Here is a 22,614-nt window from a genome sequence, read left to right as displayed (position 1 = left end):
TGCTTTAAGAAAAGGAAAAAAGAGAGAAAGGAACACAGACACAAAGAGGTAAAATGGCAATGAATAGGTACCTATCAGTAATAATCTCAAATGCAAATGAATTAAATGCTCAAATCAAAAGACATAGAATAGCTGAATGGATAAGAAAGCATGACCCACACATATGTTGCCTACAAGAGACCCATCTCAGAACAAAACACCTATACAGACTGAAAATGAACGGCTGGACAAATATTCTGAGCAAATGAACAGGAAAAAAAGGCTGGGGTAGCAAGACTCATATCAGACAAAGTAGACTTAAAAAAAAGGGACACAAAGAGAGACCCAGAAGTTCACTTCATAATACTCAAAGAAAGAATTCACCTCCTCCAGTTTGGTGGAGGTATATTCTTTGAACCTTCTTTTGTCTGGGAAACTCCTTATTTGGCCTTCCATTTTGATTGAGACATAAATATTATAAATATATATGCATCCAACAAAGGACCACCCGAATACATAAAGAAAGTCTTAGAGGACTTCAAGAAAGATACTGACAGCAACACAATTACAGTAGGGGATTTCAACACCCCACTGTCAAAAATGCATAGATCTTCCAAACAAAATATCAACAAAGATATTGTGGCATTGAACAATGTCCTAGATAAAATGAACTTTATATATATCCTTTCATCCCAAAGAAGCAAAATACACATTCTTTTCAAATGCACATGGAACATTTTCAAAGACAGGTAACATGATAGGACACAAAACAAGCCCCAAGAAATTCAAGAAAATTGGAATCATATCAAGCATTTTCTCAGACCACAAGGGTCTGATACTAGAAACCAACCTCAAGGAGAAAACTCAGAAACACTCAAACTCATGGAGATTGAATAGTGTGCTATTAAACAATGAATGGTTCAAGAATGAGATCAAGGAAGAAATCCAAAAGTTTCTGGGAACAAATAAAAATGAACTCACAGCAATCTAAAATTTATGGGACACAGCAAAGGCAGTCCTGAGGGGAAAGTTCATAGGGATACAGGCTTACCTAAAAAAGATAGAAACATTTCAAATAAACAACCTAACTGTACACCTACAAAAACTTGAGGAACAACAACAAAGACAGCCTAGAGCAAGTAGAAGGAAGGAAATAACCAAGATCAGAGCAGAATTAAATGACATAGAGACTAAAAACACATTTCTAAGGATCAATGAATCCAGGAGCTGATTCTTTGAAAAGTGAAAACAACTGACAAGCTTTTAAGCATACTGATCAAGAAAAAAAAAGAGAGGACACAAATGAACACAATCAGAAATGAAAGAGGAGAGATTACAATGGATACCAAAGAAATACGAAGGATCGTAAGAAATTACTACAAAGAACTGTATGCTAAGAAATTTGAAAACCTAGTGAAATGGACAAATTTCTAGAAAAATATAATCTTCCAAAACTGAATGAAGAAGAAACAGAAAGCCTGAACAGACCAATAACAGCTGATGAAGTTGAAGCAGTAATCAAAAAACTCCTGACACACAAAAGCCCTGGACCAGACAGTTTCACAGAAAAATTTTACAAAACATTTAATGAAGAGCTCACTCCTATCCTTCACAGACTATTCCAAAAAATCCAAGAAGATGGGAGACTCCCAAACACTTTTTATGAAGCCAGCATCATCCTAATCCCCAAAACAGATGAAAACATAATAGAGGAAGAAAACTTCAGGCCAATATCACTGATCAAGATAGACGCTAAAACCCTCAACAAAATATTGGCAAACCACAACCAACAATACTTTAAAACGATCATACACCATGAGCAAGTGGGATTCATTCCAGGGATGCAAGGATGGTACACTGTCTGCAAGTCAACAAATGTAATACATCACATAAACAAAAGGAAAGACAAAAATCACATGATCATATCAATAGATGTAGAAAAAGCATTTGATAAGGTACAGCACCCATTTATGATAAAAACACTCAACAAAGTGGGAATAGAGGGAGCATTTCTCAACATAACAAAGGCCATATATGAGAGACCTGCAGCCAACATCTTACTTCATGGGCAAAAACTAAAAGCTTTCCTGCTAAGATCAGAAACAAGGCAAGGCTGTCCACTTTCAGCACTTCTGTTCAACACAGTATTGGAAGTCCTAGCTAAAGCAATGAGGGAAGAAAAAGAAATAAAAGTCATGCAACTTGGAAAGAAGGAAGCAAAAGTGTCATTGTTTGCAGATGACATCATAGTGTACATAAAAAATCCTATAGATTCTACAAAAAAACTACTCTACCTAATAAGGGAATTCGGGAAAACAGCAGGATACAAATTCAATATTCAGAAATCAAAGGCATTTTTGTACACCAACAATGAAATATCAGAAAGAGAAACCATGAAAAAAATCCCATTTCATATAGTAACAAGAAAAATAAAGACCTAGGCATAAGCCTAACCAAGGAGGTGAAAGACTGGTAATCAGAAAACTACACAACACTGAAGAAAGAAATTAAGGAAGACACAAACAAATGCAAGCACATACCATTTTCATGGATTGGAAGAATTAACATAATCAAAATGTTTATACTACCCAAAGAAATTTATAGATTCAATGGAATCCCTATTTAAGTACCAATGACACATTTCACAGATATAAAACAAACATTTCAAAAATTTATATGGAGCCATAAATGACCCCGAATAGCTGCAGCAATTTTGAGAAGAAGAACAAAGTAGGAGGGATCACAATACCTGATATCAAATTGTATTACAAGGCCACTGTAATCCAAGCAGCCTGGTACTGGCATAAGAACAGACAAATGGACCAATGGAACAGAACAGAGAGCCCAGAAATAAACACAAGTCTCTATGGTCAATTAATATTTGACAAAGGGGGTAGAAGCATAAAATGGAGTAAAAATAACTTCTTCAACAAATGGTGTTGAGAGAGTTGGACAGCTACTTGCAAAAAAGTGAAACTTGATCACCAACTTATACCATAACAAAACCAAATTCAAGGTGGATGAAAGACTTAAATATAAGTCCTGACACCATTAAAGTCCTAGAGGAAACATAGTCAAGAAAATCTCTGATATTTCACACAGCAATATTTTTACCAATATGTCCCCTACATCAAGGGAGATAAAGGAAAGAAAAAACAAATGGGACCTCATGAAATGAAAGTGTTTCTGCACAGTTAAAGAAAACAGCATTAAAATGAAAAGAGAACCAACTATATGGGAAATCATATTTGCCAATGATACCTCAGGCAAGGGTTTGATCTCCAAAATACATAGATTTTCATATAATGTGTATTCTTTCAGCCTTCTTTTTTCTGGGAAGCTCCTTGTTTGGCCTTCCATTTTGATTGGGAGCCTTGCTGGATAGAGTAGTCTTAGCTGGAGGCCTTTGGTTTTCATTACTTGGAATATTTCTTGCCATCCCCTCTGGCTTGTAGTGTTTCTGTTGAGAAATCAGCTGCTAGGCTTATCAGAGCCCCTTTGTATGTTACTTCCTGTTTTTCCCTTGCTGCTTTTAAGGTTCTCTCTTTGTCTTAAGAACTTGGCATTTTAATTGTGATATATTTTTCAGTAGACTTCCTTGGGTTCATCTTGACTGGGAACCTGTGTGCTTCCTGAACTTGCATGGTTTTTCCCCTCTCCAGGTTCAGAAAGTTTTCTGTCATTATTTTTTTCTTTTTTTTTTCTTTTTTAAAAATATATTTTATTGATTATGCTATTACAGTTGTCCCATTTCCCCCTTCACTCCCCTCCACCCTGTACCCCCTCTCCTACCCACGTTCCCCCCCCTTTAGTCCATGTCCATGTGTCATACTTATGAGTTCTTTAGCTTCTACATTTCCCGTACTATTCTTGCCCTCCCCCTATCTATTTTCAACCTACATTATATGCTACTTATTCTCTATAAGTTCTCTATACCTTTTCCCCCTCTCTCCTCCTCCCACCCCTACTGCTAGCCCCACCATGTGCCCTCCATTTCTGTGGTTCTGTTCCTATTCTAGTTGTTTACTTAGTTTCTTTTGGTTTTGCTTTAGGTGTGGTTGTTAATAATTGTGAGTTTGCTGTCCTTTTACTATACATGTCTTTTCTTTATCTTCTTTTCTTAGATAAGTCCCTTTAGTGTTTCATAAAGTAAGGTCTTGGTGATGATGAACTCCTTTAATTTGACCTTATCTGAAAAGCACTTTATCTTCCCTTCCATTCTAAATGAGAGCTTTGCTGGATAGAGCAATCTGGGATGTAGGTCCTTGTCTTTCATGACTTGGAATATTTCTTTCCAGCCCCTTCTTGCCTGTAAGGTCTCTTTGGAGAAATCAGCTGACAGTCTGATGGGAACTCCTTTGTAGGTTACTGTCCCCTTATCTTTTGCTGCTTCTAGAATTCTCTCCTTCGTTTTTACCTTGGCTAATGTGATTATGATGTGCCTTGGTGTGTTTCTTCTTGGGTCCAACTTCTTTGGGGCTCTCTGTGCTGCTTGGATTTCTTGGAAGACTGTTCCCTTTGCCAGATTGGGGAAGTTCTCCTTTATTATTTGTTCAAATAACTTTTCCACTTGTTGCTCCTCCCCTTCTGGTACCCCTATAATTCGGATGTTGGAATGTTTAAAGGTGTCCTCGATGGTCTTAAGCTTTTCTTCAATTTTTTGAATTCTTATTTCATCATGCTTTCCTGCTTGGTTGATTCTATCTTCCTTCTGGTCCACTGTGTTGTTTTGAGACTCAGATTCCTTCCTTTCACAATTGGCTCTCCTCCGTATGTCTTCCTGCATCTCTTTTATGGTAATCTGCATTTTTTCATGTAATTTGCGTCCAAAATCAACCAGTTCCGTGAGCTTCCTGATCACCAGTGTTTTGAACTGTGCATCTGATAGATTGGCTATTTCTTGGTCACTCAAAAGGATGAGTCCTGGGGGACTGATCTGTTCTGCTGGAAACATGTCTTATGGCTTTCCCTACCTCTCCTTTTATTTTATTTATTTATTTATTTTATCTCCGGTCTGGTCGCTCTTGTTATGGTGGGGGGTGGAGCCTTAGGTGTTCACCGGTGCTGGGCGCCCCAGTCGCTAGATTGTGACGTTATATGTCTTCATCCCAACTTTTTAAGCAGCTTGTCTCATGACACAGCCCTCGTGTTCTCCTATGCATTGATCATCAAATACCAGATAATCCATGTACAGAAACGCCTCAGGTATCCGGAGACCAGTCATCCGGCACCTAAAGCATCTGGAATGTCTCTGAACCGGGAAAAAAAGCGGCGTCCCGGGCTGCGAGTGAGCAGCCCCTGCAGAGCCAGCCACCACAAAAACCTATTTTTTTCAAACAAGTTTTCTATCCCTTGCTCTTCTTCTCCTTCTGGATTCCCTATTATATGGATATTGTAATGCTTCCTGTTGTCCTGCAGTTGCCTTAACCCCTCTTCATTCTTTCTGAGTATTTTTTCTGTTTTCTGCTCTTTCTCGTAATTTTTTTTACCTTGTCTCCAGCTTGCTAATTTGATTCCCTGCTTCATTTAGCCTGCTTTGGATCCCTTCTAATGTGTTCTTCAATTCAGAAACTGTATTCTTCACTTCCTCTTGGCTCTCATTGACAGTTTCTATATCCTTTCTCATACTGGTATAGTTTGCAGTAAGTTCCTTGTAGTTTCCCTGTAGGTTTTGGTAATTCTCATTGAGCTATGTAAGCTTCCTTATAACCAACCATTTGATCTCAATATCTGATAGTTGATTCACCTTGATTTTATTTAGTGCTGTTTGTGAGCATCCTTCCTTTCCTTTTCATTGGGGGTTGTTTCTTTGTCTTTCCATTATTTTTGAGACTCTTCCTGTTTGTTCTTGCTTCTGAAATTGGTCTGTTTTTCTCCCTGAGTTTGTAGTGTGAACTTCTATGGTAGGAACCTGTGAGATTCAGTGGTGCAGTCTCCTTGATCTCTTCATCTTGATGCTCTTGGGATGCCCTTTATGCCATTTATGTTGGCTCTCTGGATGTAATTGTGTTTTGATGGTTTTTGTGTCATTCTTTGGTGGGTCCTTCCCTCCACTGGCTGACTGAGGGTTACTCTGCCCATCATGTCTTGTATGCTGTTGTGCAGGAGCTGTCAGAACAAAACCACAAAGCCCAGGAAACAAACCCACATCGACAAAAATAGCTCCCCTACCCAGCAATTCCACTATCAACAACAAATGAACCAGTATTCATAAAGGTGTAAAGAGATTAAGACTAGTATAAGAAAAGAGAGAAATAAACTATAGTATAAAATCTAGTTACTTAATATGCACAAACTTGATGGACAAGAAATGAGTGTTAAAAAGCTATGCAGGAAAGAAAATATGGCAAATCATGGAGAAGACCACAGTAGATTTCATCTTAGGAGCCTCTAGTATTTACCACTGTTTATTCTTTCTGGATCTGCCTTTGGTGATGTCAGATGGTGACCTCATCTGACCTTAGGCAGCTTGCTCAGAGACTTCCAGGGATCTACTGTCTGTAGCTGTCTCCTTCAGTTGTTAATCTAGTCACTGTGCACTCAGCAATCAGGCTTAAGCACCACAGAGCCAGGGCAGAGTCCCTCCTGGGGTGGGGACTATTGTTTCCCCTCAGGCTGCTTCTGCTCAGAGGTGAGTGGTCTGCCTGAGCAGAATGGCTGCTGGTGTCTGGGAGATGACTCAGCACCAGGATCCCTAATCCACTCTTTCAGTTGTCTCCCCCAAACTTCCATCCCCAGTCTCTCCTCAGGTGTCTCTAGCCCACTCTGCCCCACACCTTTGCAAGAGCCCCTGGTAAGTGGTTGCAAATGAAAATTTGTGTTAGCCTTTTAAATGGCTCTTTGTGTCTCCAGCTGTCTATCTCTGGCAGAGAGCAACCCTGCCACTTTTTGAAGCTGGTTGTTATCTGTGTACTTTTTGGGCTCTGGTGCTCTAGGCTGGGGGTCCTAGCTTGGGGTTCAGATCCCACACTTCTCAGGGGGATCTAACTGGCTGCTCAATTATCCCTCTGGCACCACTGCCTTTGCATGCCCAGCCAGCCTTCTTGAGTCTCCACCACATCCCTTACCCATCAGTTTGTGCTGAAGCTGGTTGTACTGTCTGTCTGAGGTTATAAGTCTTCTTTCTCCCTGTTGTTTAATTGTTTTTTTCTGGGTGGTTTCTGCGCAGTTTAGTTGTAATTCCTGATTGATACTGGGAGGAGGTTAGGATAGCTTCCATTCACACCTCCACCATCTTGCTGTCTATGTGAATCTTATTTTAAAACAAGAAAAAAAAATTAGGAGAAAAGCCTACACATTACTTTGTATAAAAATTGCACCAAAAATACACTGGCAGTGCATGTTAATGTGCACTTACTCATGCCATTGGCACATCCATAATAATTATGTGAGAGCAAAAGCAGTGTCCACCCATTTATCCAACTTTGCTTCCTTTATTTACTCTCTGAACATGTACCACCATTTTCCTGTGCCAGGCCCTTGTGGAGGAGCCATGGGGCCATTGAGAAGCACAGTGGTCTCATCCTGCCTGTCTGTCTGGAACTCAGGGATCCGCAGGACATGTGACAAGAGCACAAATAAGTGCTTCTCCAGTGTGTCATGTCATGTAACAGCACAAAGAGCTGGAGGTGAGATTTCAGAAGGTGCACACTGTGTCCACCTGTGGAGGTTGAGATGACCAATGAGGTTGACTGCAAAGAAGAGGAAGGAGAAGGTTCATAGAGAAAGAGAGAGGGCATCCCAGGTGGTGACCAGGTGTGCAGGTACAGGGAGGCAGGAGAAAGTCTTTTATTTTGATTATTTATTTTTAGTGAGAGAGGAAGGGTGGGGGAGAGAGAGAGAGAGAAAGAGAGAGAGAGAGAGGGAGAGAGAGAAAGAAAGATCAATATGAGAGAGAAATATCAATTAGTTGATTCTTGCACACTCCCCAACCAGAGATGGAACCCACAATATAGGAATAACTGCTGATCAGGTATCAAACTGGTGACCTTTAGCTTTTTAAGACAATGCCAGTCCAACTGAACAACACCAGTCAGGGCCAAGTTCAAGTCATGATGGACCAAGAGTCTTGAGGGTACAGTGTGTGTAGACTTGGGATGACAAGGAGCAGGGGAGCAGGAGGTCATGGGGAAGGTGAGATGACACAGATGGGGGCTTTTCTGAGGAGCTGATATGTTTCTTTGGTGTCTTTCCTCCAGAGTCTCGGTTGAAAGAAGGCAGGAAGGCTCAGGACACTGGGGAGGGGCTGAGAAGTTACCCCCACCTTGTGCCCACCACTGTGGTTGGTGCTTCCTTGCTCATATTTCTGTAGACAGCATCTGGCCCCACATTTTGTTTTCCTTGGTTCCTACCTGCACTTGCAAAAAGAGAAAGGCTGGGAGTTGTCCGAGGTCCCTGAGTTCCAGGGGCAGAGTGAGGACAGCCCAGTGCCTTCCTGGCTGGACAGGGGCTCCTGGGACTCTCATCCTTCCTTGTCAGTAGGGTCCCCATCACAGATCCTCTCTCCCAGGAAGCAAGGATGGGGATGACTTAGACATAAGGTTTTCTCTGTCTGCCCTGGGGAAGAACAAATGTGGAGTTTCAGGTGAATTTCTGCTAAGAGAAAATTCCCATGAGCAGGAAAAGAGCCAATGGGGGAAGGGTCCTCATTATGCAGATTCTTGTCTGGTGACCATGGGAGGGTCACAGAGTGTCCATTCTCCCTGGAAGCCCCTACTCCCTCAGGGGAAGGCCACAAGGCCTGGACATAAATGTTAAAATTTATAAGTCTCCTCAATGGGGGAAGAGGCATACTACTCTCGCCCCCTCCTCCCATAGATCTTTAGGAAATGTCTCTGTGCTTGGAGAGTGCTTTAGCTCCATCAGGGACTTGGTGGGCTTTCCAGAACGTGGTGAGGGGTGAGAGGTAGTAAATGTGGGGAAGGCTCAGGACTGTCGATATAAGAGCGAATTTCTCAGTAAATGCCAATGTCAGCTTCTGAGAAAAAAATGAATCAATTATTTTTCTTTATGTCTCATATCCTCAACTGAGAAAGGATGTATTTGTTTACTTGCTTGTCTTCTGCCCCCACCCCTGTCAGAAAGGTGCTCCGTGAGAGCAGGGGCTGCTGTGCGCACAGCTGAGGTGTCCATCTTCGTCACCAGGAGGAGCCACGAGCCTGACGCTCGGACAGTGTTTCCAGGTGGAAAGAGCCACACAGGAGAGTGTCCCAGGGCCTCTCACCTGGTTTCTGATCTATAGCTATTATTCTGTACTTATTTAAATGACATCATGCTACAAAAAAGCTCTGTCTCTAATTTTTTCATTCATCCTCATCATCTTTTAGATTTAGCCTTACAGAGTGTGTTGATTACTTCAGTGGTTCTCACTTGTATGGGTTCTTCCCACCAGCGATGTTGGGCAGTGTCCACAGGTGTGTTTGGTTGTCAGGACTGTGGGTGGCCTGTTGGTGCCTCCTGGACAGAGACCAAGGATGTGGTCCAAAGCTAAAAATCCTTCTGTAGACCAAAGTCTTCCTCTGTGAGTTTAAATAAGAAAGAATGTGACAATCTGTATAATAATAAAGCAGGAGCCTCTTAACTGTCGATGAGAAAAAATCTGTATATTTAACTTGGGCAATGAAGGCAGGTGAGGAAGGTGAGCCTTCCTGGCAGGTCTGCACCCTGGGGAGAAGGCAGGGAGGAGTGGGCAGGCAGGGGCAGGGCAAGGGTGTGATAGGAGCAACATCTCCCCAGTGTGGACAGGAGGGTTGTTCATATGCAAAGGGATCCTGCCTCCCTCCCCCTGGGTCACACAGAGGCCTTGGGCCCCCAGGTTCTAGGCGATGGGCCAGGAGCCCCCATGGCGACAACCACCTCACTGGTGGTTGAGGAAGGAGCCTGCGAGTGCTCGCTTCACAGGAGGGAGAAAGGCCAAGGCAGCTGAAGTCTGAGCAGGGGTAGGGGTGACGGGGACACAGGCCACTTCTGGGTGTGGTGCCTTTGGGGTGGGCAAAGGTGGGGACTGAGGTGTTGAGAGGGGTGGGAGGGCAGGGCTGGGGGTGCTGCAGCTGTGACTGCATGGGATGACAAGGGCCCCCAATCTTCTGGGGGGGCCCCAAGTAGATTGAATATGGGACAGGCAGAGTGTCCACAGGAAGTGCAGAACTGGATGCTGGGCAGCTGAGGTGTCATGATTCCCAACAAACTCCTTTGCTTGGTGGGCTCCAAAGGGAAGGACCAGGGTCTGGGGGCCTGGAAGCCCTGTTAGTGGGGGCTGGTAGAGGTGCCCCATGATGGCCAGTGACCCAGGGCAGTGAGATGAGGGCCCAGCAGGGTGAAAGCAGGTGGGACCTGAGTGTCCAGAGGTTCTTGGAGGGGACCCAGCAGATGGGTGTCTTCAGTGGAAAATGCCCCTGACCCCCATGTCCCCTGCTGTAGACTCAGGTCAGGCCTGGGCCCTGGAGTGGAGTCCTCACCCAGCTGAGGGTCTGGGCTCTGGGCATGTACATCTGGGCAGCAGATGGTCAGAGACAAGGATGGCAGGTGTCAGGTTGTGTCTCCTCTTTCCACACAGGAGTCAAGGCTTCTGCTCAGAGGCCACCTGGGCTCAAGGAAGGGACCCCCCCATTTCTTATCTGGGGCTTCGTGAAAATCTCCCAACTGTTCCTCCTCTTCCTGCCCTTGCTGTGGGGCTCTGGAAGCAGAGGGGTCCTCCTCAAACCTTGGGCTCCTTTCTCATTGCCTAAGGGCTCAGCGCAGTCTCCCTGTCACTGAGTGTGGGTGCTCCTCCAATGGTGGGGCCTGCAGACCTGGGCTCCTGCTCCAGCAATACTGAGGCACCCTCTGTGCTCAGTAGAATGATGTCGATTTACTCGGACTCTCCTACAAGTTAATCTTTATTAGGTTCACACAGATCATCTTCTGTGAACACTGATGTGATTTCTTTCTGTGTGTTTCTGTCACTCGTCCCTGTGTCAGAGTCACGTGTCCTCCAGAGCTTGGAAGCTCTGACTACTGTGGGAAAAGGCAGGTGTCCAAACGCTGCTGGTAATGACGATGGCACTCAAGGTGCAGGTCTGTTCAAGGTGGGCAAAGGGAACTGTTTTTGAGAACTTTTCCCTCAAAATTGCATGCAGAAGGCACCTCCTGGACCTGTCCCATGGTGGGATGGATGAGGGACAGAAATGGAGGTCGGTAACTTAAATGTCACAGCCAAGAGTGGACAACAGGGTCTGCCCAGAGTTGAGAATGGATGGATGACTGGTGAGGACACGACACTGACACCCCCACCCCCCTACCGGAGGGGGCATCAAAGGTCCTGTGGTCGAGAGAGGGGCCCATGGATGGACTGGGGTGCTGTTAGCTCACAGGTGTGGAAATGGAACCTGACACTGTCTGGTGACCAACTGAGTCTCCATTTAGGGTTTTCCTATGTAAGGTGTGATGCCACAATGTACGATTCTGAGAATATGGAGAAGCTTCTGTGATGTGACATTCCTCTTTTAAAAAAGATTTTATATATATTTTTTAGATAGAGGGGAAGACATGGAAGAAAGAGAGGGAGAGAAATATCAATGTGTGAAAAAGTCACTGATGAGCTGCCCCTTACACACCCCCAACTGGGGACCTGGCCTGTAACCCAGGCCTGTGTCCTGATGGGGAATCAAATCAGCGACCCCTTGGTTCACAAGCTGCTGCTCAACCCACTGGGCCACACCAGCCAGGGTGAGAAATATTCTTTTCAATAACATGGTTCTTCCAATGACAGTAGGGCCCTGCATTCATTGCATTCACTCCTGCTAAGATGGTAAGGACATCAGAGTAGACGGTGTGATGACGCTGCGTGTGCATCTGCCATGTGTCTCCTCTCCCCCGAGTCTGCAGAATCCTCCTCATCTGCCTGCAGCACAGCCCAGTGCTGTCCCTCTCACCTGAGGTCACACCTGTGATCACCCCAGTCCTGCAGCTGCTGAGCCACAGGCAGATGTCAATTATCACCTAGAAATGTGCCTGCAACTGAGAGATGTACTTCTGGTAGATTAAAGTTAATTTTTCTTACATCGTGAAGAAGTCTGCTTCTCCCTTCTTCACTCACAGGGAGGTGCAGGGTGTGGTTTGGTCAGTTGATGTTGGAGATAGTGCAGGTCAGTGGTTCTCACCAAGGGGCAATGGTCCCACCTGTTCTCCCCTTTCCCCAGGACACACGGGGATGTCAGAGGAAATGCCCTTCACACTCGGGGTTGGGGGTGGAGAGTTCCACTGGCATCTAGTGGGCAGAGGCCTTGGGATGGTGCTAATCTTCCCACAGCACCCAGCCTAGCCCCCAACCAGAAGCACCAGCCTCAAAGGTCCCTGTTGAGGATACAGACAGCCTGCTGGGTTCCTGACCCCAGCGTTCCCAGGAGGCCTCCCTGGCCCCACAGTTCTCATCTCTCCTGAACTTGCCCTCCTCCAGTCCCCATCCTATTGTATCTTCAATTCCTGTTCTTCTGATCCTGAATGTGACCTTTGTCCAAGGTCAGCCCTAACCTCTCAACAATCCCTCCCATTTTACTCCTCTTCTAGGAGGAACCATCCACTAGAGGGCGCTGAGATCCTGCACCATTTCCATCACCTGAGACAAATGCAAGTGTGTTTACTGCCACAAACCCCACCCTCAAATACTCTTTAGATTTTGTTCAGGGTGGAACACAAAACCAACTCCAGGATCTCAGTCACTGGGGAGAGGGGTGAACAGTGCAGGCTGGACACTCAGGGCTCCTATGCCCCACCCTGTGTGTGGGCTCTGGGGGAGGTGACAGTGAGTCCATGGCCTTAGAGGATTGTGTCACCCCCTTACCTGTGCCTGCCCTCCCCACAGAGGAATCCACAGTGGCTCCCTTCCTCTGAGACCTAGTGGTTCTCCCACTAGAAAGAAGCCTGTCCACCCCTCCCTGATTTGTCTTCAGATAAGCTTCAGGTTTGGGTCAGTTCCTGCCAGCCAATAGAAGCTCAGAGTTTCCTTGTTTGCCCCAAATGGCCACAAGAACGGTGTCTCATGGTGGCCCCTTCATCTCAGGTTCCCCCAGGATAGGCCAAGCACCGGCTCCTTCTGTCTTTGGTCTGAGGTCTGAGCCCTGAGCCTGGTCCTCCCATCCACGGAGCTGCCCTCCCTGAGGCCCAGGTCTCCTCTGGACACTCTGACCCCAAGCAGGGCTTCTGTCACCAGCCTGACTGTGGCTCTGCCCCTGCCCTTGAGCTGTCCCCATGGGCTAGTCTTGTAGGAGGTGGAGGCCCAGACTCTGGAGTCCAGGGGGTGAGCACAGACAGCTCCCTCTGTCCTGACCAGGGTGTCGAGTCAGGGACTCTGCAGGGCATCTGTGGGAGGGGAGGGCCGCAGCACTGTGGGCCCCTCCTCAGGCCAAGGAGCTCCCTCTTCTCATTTGCCGAGGGTGTCTGCTTCGTCCCAGTGCGAGTGGGTGTGGAGTGCCATCACAGGGCTACTTTGCCTCCTTTGTCGACACTATACATCATTTTCTAGTGAACCTGTAAATGTGGTGAAAGGCAATAGTGGGTTTGTGACTCATAAGCCCATTTTGCATTCTCTCCTGGTCTGGTGCTGACATGAAGGTTGTGCTGCCCCATTAAAGGCATTAAAGAGTGTTCTCTACTTTTCCTTTTCTCTGGGAAAGTGATCTTAGTTTGAAGTGAGCTCTCCTTTGATTGCAGGGGGGGATATTTCTCTAGAGAGCAGCAGAGGGTCTGAGACATGGGTCTCATATCTGTGTCCTGTGCTGCCTGAATTCTGAGGACTCTGCAGTTAGTTTCCAGTCTCTGAAGAGATTTCAGATCATTCATTCATTCCTTCATTCACTCCTCTCTCTTACATGAAAGAGGAAGTGAGTGCTGGACCCTGAGCTGGTTGCAGGTATGGAGTGAGGAGTGAGAGGCAAAGTCCTTCCCTTCACATCCAGTGGGAGTGACACTAACACATCAGGAAGCAAAGAAGGAATTTCAGTCCAGGGCAGGGAGGTGTGGATCAGCCACCTGAGGGGTAGGCCTGGGCGTTCCCAGCACTGACTGATTGTTGCTGTGGGTTCTTTGGTTTTGGAGTAAAAACAGATCAATTCTGCATTTCCTTTCACCCTTCAGGCCAGAATCTTTACCTCTGCCCTGAGAAAACCTAATAAGAATATATCTGAGCCAGTGGTTGGTCTGTGGATCCCGTAGTTAAGGCCTGTGGGTGTGGAGAAGGGAAGGGGCTGTGGCTGCAGACAGACCCCCAGGGACTTGGATCAGCTGCTGCTCATGGTCTGTTGGGGCTGGACTGAGACTGGTCTCTCTCTGCTGAGTTTCTCCCATCAGACTGGCCCTTCTCTCTGCAGGGAATGCCTGCAGGGCTGGAATCTGGGAGGGGAACTCTGGTCATAGGAGGTTTGTCTCCACTGTGGTGTCCTGAACTAAATGCTCAACCCCACCCTAGGATGTGATGCAGAGGGAGACGGAGGCTAAGTCCAGGACTGTCAGTCCTGTGTGTGAGTAGAATTCCCCCACCTGATACCCAGAGGTCAGAGAGCAATCACTCATGGTACACACTGTGCTGTCCAGTACCTTCTTCATTCTGAAAACTTTTTTTTTTGACTTGTATGTTGTAGTGTCCTCTGTCCTTCAGGGTGATGGTCTGGAACAGCAGGGACCCAGTGAAGTACATTGTGACTCGATGGCTGTTTCTGAGCCTGGGTGTAGTTTCTTGAGGGTCTATTACACATGACAAAACAGAATGGTTTTCATGCACACTTTCCTCCTGTACAAGTCATAGCTTGTAAGATTCTCAGGCCTACCGTGGACAAGGAGAAGCACACCCTCCCCTTGGCAGCATTGGGCGACTCTGACTCAATCATGAGTTAGGCAGTGGCGGCAGGTTGTAGAAGGTTAACAGTGAGAGTAGGAGGGAAGGAGAAAATGATCAATATTTGGATCTATGTGTTGGGATTGAAAGGTGAGGATTTGGGTTCTGAGCAAATCTTTTCATCTCAGCCTTTTTCTGTGTGAGTGTGTGTGTGAGTGTGTCTCCCATGGTCAAGGTCAGCAGCACTGCCACCATTACTTCAGCACCTCTGAAACTATTTCCTGTTTCAAATGCTCTTCCCAGGTGTCTGCCTGGCTGGCCCCTCACTGCCCTCAGACCCCTGCTGACACTCAGAGGCGGCTTTGGGAAACTTTTCTCTTGACTAGTTTCTCTGGCGACCCTGTGTCTTCACTTTCTGACCTGTGCTGGTACTTTAGCTTTGATGGCACTTGTGGGTACCCAACATGACATCCAGATCTTTCCTTGTTTGTCTCCTCCCCACAGAAGGTGAGCTCCATGGAGGCAGGGGCTTGTCTGACCCTGCTGCACCCGCAGTGTCTGACAGGCTGCAGGCACCTGTGGAGGGATGAGGGAGAGTGATCCCAGGTCCCGAATGTCCCTCCTGGGGTGTATCTGCTTATTTCTGAGGTTGGTGGTATAAAAAAGTTTCCTGTCTCTGGATAAGTTTTTCTGGTATCACACTGATATAAATTATTATTTGTATCAACTGTTTTCAGAAATTATTGCTCAGTGATGAAGAATTTGTAAAACTTTCTGTAATCAAGGATTTCCTGCCCCTCACACTTTCAGATCATGAGATTTCCCTGTTGCTGAGCCCCTCCCCTATCCTACTCTGCTCCCCTGTCCTCTTCTCCCAGGTCCAAACTGGAGCCCTCTGTCCCCTCTCAGAGTGCTGTCCTCCCCAGAGGACCTAGTCTCTGTCCCCATCCTCCTGTCCACCCCCAGGGATTGCCCCTGCTTACTTGCCAGCAGGAGCCCCTGCCGGGGAAATGCCCTTTGCAGGCAGGGGCTGAGGGGGACTCCATGGTGTCTGCTGCCTACTGTGTCCCTCCCTCTGTGACAGGAGCTAGGATTCCAGAAATGCTCAGGGGTCCCACTGTTTAGATGGGTTAGAGCTGATGTCCCTCCTCCCTGTGTGTAGATCCTCTATGGGCAGGAGCACCCACTGGCCAGTAAACTGGAGGGCAGTCGGTGCCCAGCACCCTCCCTTTTACCTCCACTCAGTCCTGCTCCTCCTGTCCCCTCCTTCCTGTTTGCCCACTTTCATTGACAAGGTTGATGGGGACCCATTTCCTGAGAGACTGTTTCTCACTCACCCTGGTATTGGCCTCTGCTGTGTCCTGGCCTTGAGCCAACTTAGTCAGCAGCTACAGGAGGGACTAGTCAATGATAATCATGAGGGAGAGAGAAGGGCAGCACCTAGTGTGGAGGGAGCATATGAAGACTCTTCTGGGAACATCCTTTCTGTGTTGTAGGCAAGACAGTGGCCTGACCCTCAGGGGCAGGGAGATTCTGACGCCAGAGCACAGCCAGCCTCTGAGAGATCACCCCTGGGTGCAGCAGTCGGCAGTGTGTGGGCAGTACCAACAACTAATGTCCAGCCACGTGCAATGGGGTCACGATTCTTAAACTGGAGCAGAATCAGGCTTTCCCAGTGATAACATCCCCCTGGTTGTGTCTTTCTCCTGTGGAATAGGAAGAAGTGGCTTTCCCACAGTCCCTTCTGATGGCGTCCACCTGCTGCAGCTTCAGGCAGCAGGGTCCCGAGTCCCCGTCAATGGTGCTGATGACCAGCAACTAGGGCTTGTGTACTGGGAGCTGGGAGCTGTGTCTGCTTTGTTTTCATTGTTCACAAGGAGCTTTACTAACAGGAGGAGGTGGAGGGGGCTGCTGGGCCTGTGGAAGGGCCTGTGTCTCCCTCCCTTGTGGGCGGAGGGTGTTGTGGATGTCACTGCAGGGACTGATCTCAGGGTCAGCAGGACCAAGTCCAGGCTGCCCACTGGCAGTTCATGGTGGAGGAAGATGATGGACTCAGTCTGGAGAGGGGTAGTAGACAGAACAGGGGCCCCTAAAGTCCACATCCTCATCCCCAGGATGTGAGAATATGTTGCCTGAGACAGGAAACTTACAGATGAGAGATCATGTGATTGGGAATTTAAGGTGGTTCATCACTAGGCCCATTATGATCACAAGGGTCCTGTCCTTATAAGGGACAGAGGGGGCAGGAGAGGCAGAGACCCAGGAGGAGGTGTGGTGGGGGCAGCAGAGTGCAGGGGCTTCAAGATGCTGCACTGCAGGCTCTGAAGATGGAGGCGGGGCCACAAGCCAGAGGATACAGGTGCCTCTAAGCACTTGAAGAGGCGAGGACACCAGGGAGACCCTCCAGAAGGAATGAGCCATGTCCACGCCGGCATCTGTGCTGTGTGACTCAGCTAAGTGTGTGGTGATTGGCTGCAGCAGCTGCAGGAAACCTGCAAGAGGCGTCACCTTGTCTAACCCAAGTGCATTGTCTAACCTCGTGTGCATTGGGACAGGGAGGGGGTCAGAGCTCTGTTGTGATGTGAACCTGTGACGGTTTGTTACTGTGTCTCATCTCATGACAGATGATGCTCTGGCAACAGGAATGTCTTCCTGAGCCTCAGTATTGGACCAGCTTTGCTTGGGTGAATGTGGGCACCCTGACCCAAGTGGACCTACATGGGAACAGCACCCATACAGGGCCCTCAGGGAAGGACTGAGAGCTGCAGGCCCAGATGTGCAGAGGGGGCTGCAGGTGAGGTGAGTGTGGGAGGAGCTGGGCCAGGAGCAGGAGGAGACACTTGGTCCTGTCTCCATGGGAGCCTGGGTGAGCGTTTGTTGGTGGAACACCTGGATGCCCAATTGTGGAAAGGACGCTGAGACAGTGAGATCCAGGTGCAGTAGGAGAGAGGGGACTGATGGGAAGTGGGGGCTGAAGTCATGGACATGCCAAGGAGGGGCTGCTCAGGGCAGGAGTCCTGGGTCCTCCCCACCTTGGTTACTCGGACAGCTTCTGTCTGTGTCCCCCAGGTATTAAGATGACCTGAGGACTAGCCTTTGGGTCAAAGCACAAAGTCATGGACAGAGCCCAGCTCCCTGGATCCTGGATTTGGGGATATGGAACTTTGTTTGTGGAGGCCACCCGGGTCCAGGGGAGGATGGAGGAGGGGCACAGGGCACTTGGACACTCAGAAGGGGCTCCACTCAGGAATATGGCCTAACTGTGGGTGTAGGCAATGACCTCACAGGAGGATCCTTGCTCATCTTTGTGAGAACACGAGATGACCCCTGTTGGGTGACCCTGAGACACAGGGCACCTGTACAAAGGGACAAACCTGGGGGGTGTCCATGGCCTGGTCCCTGGTCCCGTTTAAAGACAGCCCGGGACTCCTGGCTGGTTCAACTCCTCTTAATTCTGCAGTTGCTTTATTTTTATTTTTTATTTACTGATGTGTGTGTGTGTGTGTGTGTTTATGAGGAGTGAGAGATAGGAAATAAGAGAGAGAGGAACATTGGTTTGTTGTTTTGCCCACACATGCACTCACTGGTTTGATTCCTGCATGTCCTGCACCAGAGAGGGACCCAGTAAACCTGGCACAACAGGGAGAGGCTACAACCAACCAAGTGACCCAATCAGGGCTCTGCTTTTCCCTTAGCACCGCCCCCCACCTCCACACCCACAGTGTCTCCTCTCTCCCAGGAAACAGAGACAGCAGCCTGGGGAATTCCTTCCCTTGTGTGACCCTGCAGCAAAAGGACCAAGAGTTTTAGGTGAACTTTTGCTAAAGAAGTTCCCTTTCAGCCCTGACTGGTGCGGCTCAATGGGATGGGCATCGTCCTACAAACCAGAAGGTTACTGGGTCAATTCCTGGTCAAGGCACAGGTCTGTGTTGGAGGCCAGGTCCCTGGTTTGGTGTGGGTGAGAGGCATCAGATCCTTGTTTCTCTCACACATCGATGTTCCCTCCCTCTCTTGCTCCCTCCCTTACCTCTCTCTCTAAGAATGAATGGATAAAATCTTTTTTAAAAAGTATACCTGGGTAGAAAAAGAGCAAAAGAGAGGAAGGTCCCCTTAATTTGGATGACACAAGTGGTCCTCAGTGCCTCCGTGGCCCAGTCACTTTCTGGAAGATGGGAGCCTTTACTCTGGTTCTTCAGGGTCAGAGTGGCTCGTCTGGGTTGTCAGTAATTGGGAGGGACCTTAACCTTGGGCCCAGGTCCCTGAATATCCTCCTGGCTCAGGGCTGATTCTCTGGCTCAGGATGCAGTTGCAGACCCCCCAGAGTCTGGGTCTCAGGCTGTCCCTCCCACAGCCCTGGAGGAACAGGACCAGGAGGAACTAGGAGGCCCCGTCAGCTCTGGGGCTGATGCGGCAGTACACGTCTGTGCTCGGGTGCAGCAAGTCCTGTGAGGGAAGGAGAGGCCCCTGAGCCCTGCAGCCTCCTCAGAACAAGTGCAGCGTTTCCCAGGTGTGCTGGGGCCTGCCTGTGCTGGGGGTGCCTGTCCCCGGGCACCTCCCTCTCCCCACCCTCGGTTTGCACATTATGCTGCCATTTCCCGAACATGGAGCCCAGCCAGGCTTGGGCTGGGGACAGGTCCTGGGCCCCTGTGACCTGCAGGACAGAATGTTCGTCACCCACACTCACCTCGTAGATGGGGCTGGCTGTCCTGGGGCTGGGGAGGGGGCCCTGTGCAGGGGGCAGAGAGAGGGCATCAGGGGACAGGGCGGGAGGCCATTTCTGCACAGAGTGACAGCTCTGCCTCCTGAGCAGCTGTCCTCACACCTACCTGTCACCCTGCACCCCAGTTTCAGTCCACACTGTAGTCCCCTTGCCCTTGTTAACCTGGGAACCCTGGCTGGTGCTCTCAGTGCCTGCTCTGCCCCATGCTGGACCCCAGGGTTCCCCTCAGGCTGCCCCAGGGGACCAGGGCAGACTCAGGTCTGGGTTGGGGTCTGCCCTTGACGTGGGTGTTCCCTCCCGGCTATGGTGGGGCAGGCCTTGTGCTGGCTGCTCTGGGGATGGGGTCTGTGCTGCATGGAGAGTTTGGATGGTGCCCCTGTCCTGAGCCTGCACAGCCGGGGGCCTGGGTGGAGAAACAGGGAGGGGACAGACTCACCGGGGAAGTGGAGGCTCCAGAGGGACCCTGGCCTGGTGGCAGACACAAGAGTTAGCACCCTGGGGTGAGGAAGCTTCGCCTGTCTTTGGGAGAGGCTGGTTCCTTTAGCTCCAGACAACCAGGGGTGACAGAGCATCTCCCAGAGACAGGCTCTCAGTCCATTTTCAGGTCAGTGAGGGAGGTGGTTACACATGACAAAGTCCTACAGGTCAGGGGTGACGGGCAATCGGGGTCCCCTGTGCTGAGGGGTTATTGAGAGCTCTGCCTTGAAGCCCAGGGAAGGGTCAGGGCCCAACAGGGACAGCAGGAGTGGACACTGTTGGGCAGGTCAGGGGCCCAGCCTCTCCCAGGCTGAGCAGACACTCACCAGGGGTGGATGCTGGGGGTCGGTGCTCTGTGAGGCCTTGTGGGTCACTGGCCCTAGGAGAGGTCAGACATACTTGTGAGGGGAACAGGGGGAGCTGTGGTGTCACAGTGGGGGACTAGGAGGGTCTCCCTTTCCATCAGAGGGTGGGGACCTCTCTCCAATGTTTAGGAAGGGGAGGGCCCAGGAGAGGGAAACTGAGGCATGGCCTAAAGAACCCATGGCTGAGCTGAGCCCACAGGGGAAGGACCCATAGGCAGGTCGGGTTCGACAGGCAGTTACTGAGGAGGGGAGTGGGGACCCAGGACAGGAACCACCCCGAGGGTCAAACTTTGTGGGAAGGTCAAGGCCACAGAGGGAAGCAGGGCCAGCAGCTTGTGCAGGATACTGGGGGCCTGGTGTCTGCTGCCTCTGGATGGATGTGGTACCTGCTGGGGAGAGACCCACCCTTCAGGCCCAAGAGCTGAACTGTGACAGAGGCCTGTCCTCTGTCTCCATCAGCCTGCACTGGAGGCCAAAACCACAGCACAGGGTCTGCTGTCCTGTCCAGGCCCAGGTCTCCTGTCTCAGACATCAGGGTTGTGGCTCCCAAACCAGCCACATGGGGGCACCTGAACCCACCCAGCCTGTGCAGACCCTGCCACCCTCAGCTGTGTGACCTTGGCCAGGATGCCCTTTAGATCCTGGGGCTGCAGATCCCCCTCACAGGGTGGGCAGATTTAGAGAAACAGCAGCAGGTGCCTCACTGAGCACTTACTCCCTGCCAACCCCGTGCAGGTGTGAGGAGTGAACTGGGACCATCCTGAGGGGACAGTTTCTTAGTTGTGACTCATTTATAGATCAGGAAGCTGTTGAGGAAATGACCCTGGTCAGCAGCTGGTGCAGGAGGAGCTGGAGGGAGTGAGTTAGGAATGTCCATGGGGAAGTGAGGAGGCCACAGAGAGCCAGCCCAGCATCAGGGAGGGGCCTCCATCCTCCTGGCCTGGGGTTGATGGGGTCAGCCTCTGGTGGGGGCAGGATTCTGGTGAAGGAAATGCCATTGTACCTCCCAGTCCTCCTGTGGTACAGGAAACACCCCAGGGAGGTCCCCAGAGCCACCAGGGTGAAGACCCCAATCACGATGCCAGCGATGGTCCCTGCAGAGTATCCTGAGTAGTCATTTTCTGCTGAAAGGAGAAGGGAAGAAGGGAGGGTTGAGGCCCAAGTCCACTCAGGGGAAACCATAGGGGGCCTTCTAGTGGGGAGTCCTGCTTAGGGAGGAAGGAAATGTCCCCGTCTCTGTGTGTGGTTTCTGAGTGTTGTCATCCCACTGTCTTTGTGAGAAAAGGCCTTAAGAAACCATGGTGGACCTGGGCCCACAGGCAGATGGAGTTGGAGAGGCAGTGACCAGGGAAGAGACTGAGGACCCAGGACAGGAACCTCCCTGATGGTCTGACTTCGTGGGAAGGTCAAGGCCTCACTTGACCCCTGCCCACAGTTGCATCCTGTCATTTCACACTCTGGAACCTTCCATCAGCTCTAACTGTGCACATGCTCTCACACTGACACTCCCTCGTCCTGTCCACTGTCCTTCTGACTCCTCTCCCCTCTCACCCTGTGTCTCTTCCCTCTGTTTCCTCTTCTCCAGCCCTGATGACTGTCTCAGAGGGCAGGCCTTGACCCGTCCACTCTGCTGATTCGTGGTGAGGATGCACCGACTGTGTTCAGTGGCCCAGAAAGGGTGGGAATCCCTGTCCATCCTCTGATCCTTCCACCCCCACAAGGGGTGGGTGTCACCCCCAAGGAGCTCAGGCAGAATCTGGGATGGGAGGTGCTTAAAAACCAATGGAGTCACAGAACTGGTGAGTGATAAACAACATTTTCAGCAAGTCTTGACTTACAGCTGATGACAACAACATTCATACAAATAATATCAGTATTTGGCAGCACTGACGGAGCCCTAAATGTCAGTTACTCTGTCTAAGGACTCTAATGTCATAAATGTCATAATAAACATATTTACAACATTTCTGTGGTCTAGTTGTTTCATTCCAGTTTCCAGAGGAGGAAACTGAGGCCCAGAAGGGATGGTTTTTCCTGTTTGTTAAATAATTTATAAGACAATGAGAGCAGACCAGCCAGTCTGCATGACCTTAGGGCCTCAATTATTCTAACCCAATGGATTTCTCAGTGGGAATAGGACTCTCACTTCCTGGCCTGTGGAGTGAATATCACAGAGAAGAGAAACCTCTAGAGAGAAGCAGTCACAGTTTAACAAACTTTGGGAGTGAGCCTTCTCTGTAAACTACAGTTTGTGGCGCTGCTCC

At 49.1% G+C, this 22,614-nt stretch overlaps 3 protein-coding genes across 3 annotated transcripts in view; 2 read left to right on the top strand and 1 right to left on the bottom strand.

The window, feature by feature from the left end:
• Window positions 1–22,614, top strand: part of LOC118497666 (carcinoembryonic antigen-related cell adhesion molecule 21-like) — an 834,765-nt gene that overhangs the window by 747,614 nt on the left and 64,537 nt on the right. The window lies entirely within an intron of this gene.
• The window catches only part of LOC118497667 (carcinoembryonic antigen-related cell adhesion molecule 1-like), a 746,496-nt gene that overhangs the window by 664,540 nt on the left and 59,342 nt on the right, over window positions 1–22,614 (top strand). The gene's annotated exons all lie outside the window — the stretch shown is intronic.
• Window positions 1–22,614, bottom strand: part of LOC118497668 (carcinoembryonic antigen-related cell adhesion molecule 1-like) — a 93,861-nt gene that overhangs the window by 62,754 nt on the left and 8,493 nt on the right. The window contains exons 5-6 of the mRNA XM_036012850.1: window positions 21,354–21,474; window positions 20,312–20,364 (exon numbers count right to left, since the gene is read on the bottom strand). Coding sequence (XP_035868743.1) covers window positions 20,312–20,364; window positions 21,354–21,474 — 174 coding nt within the window. The remainder of the gene's footprint in view (window positions 1–20,311; window positions 20,365–21,353; window positions 21,475–22,614) is intronic.

Source organism: Phyllostomus discolor, chromosome 12 (assembly GCF_004126475.2).
Source record: "Phyllostomus discolor isolate MPI-MPIP mPhyDis1 chromosome 12, mPhyDis1.pri.v3, whole genome shotgun sequence".
Lineage (NCBI taxonomy): Eukaryota > Metazoa > Chordata > Mammalia > Chiroptera > Phyllostomidae > Phyllostomus > Phyllostomus discolor.
The sequence above is the reverse complement of the archived record's forward strand: the minus strand, read 5'-3'. Positions and strand labels throughout refer to the sequence as shown.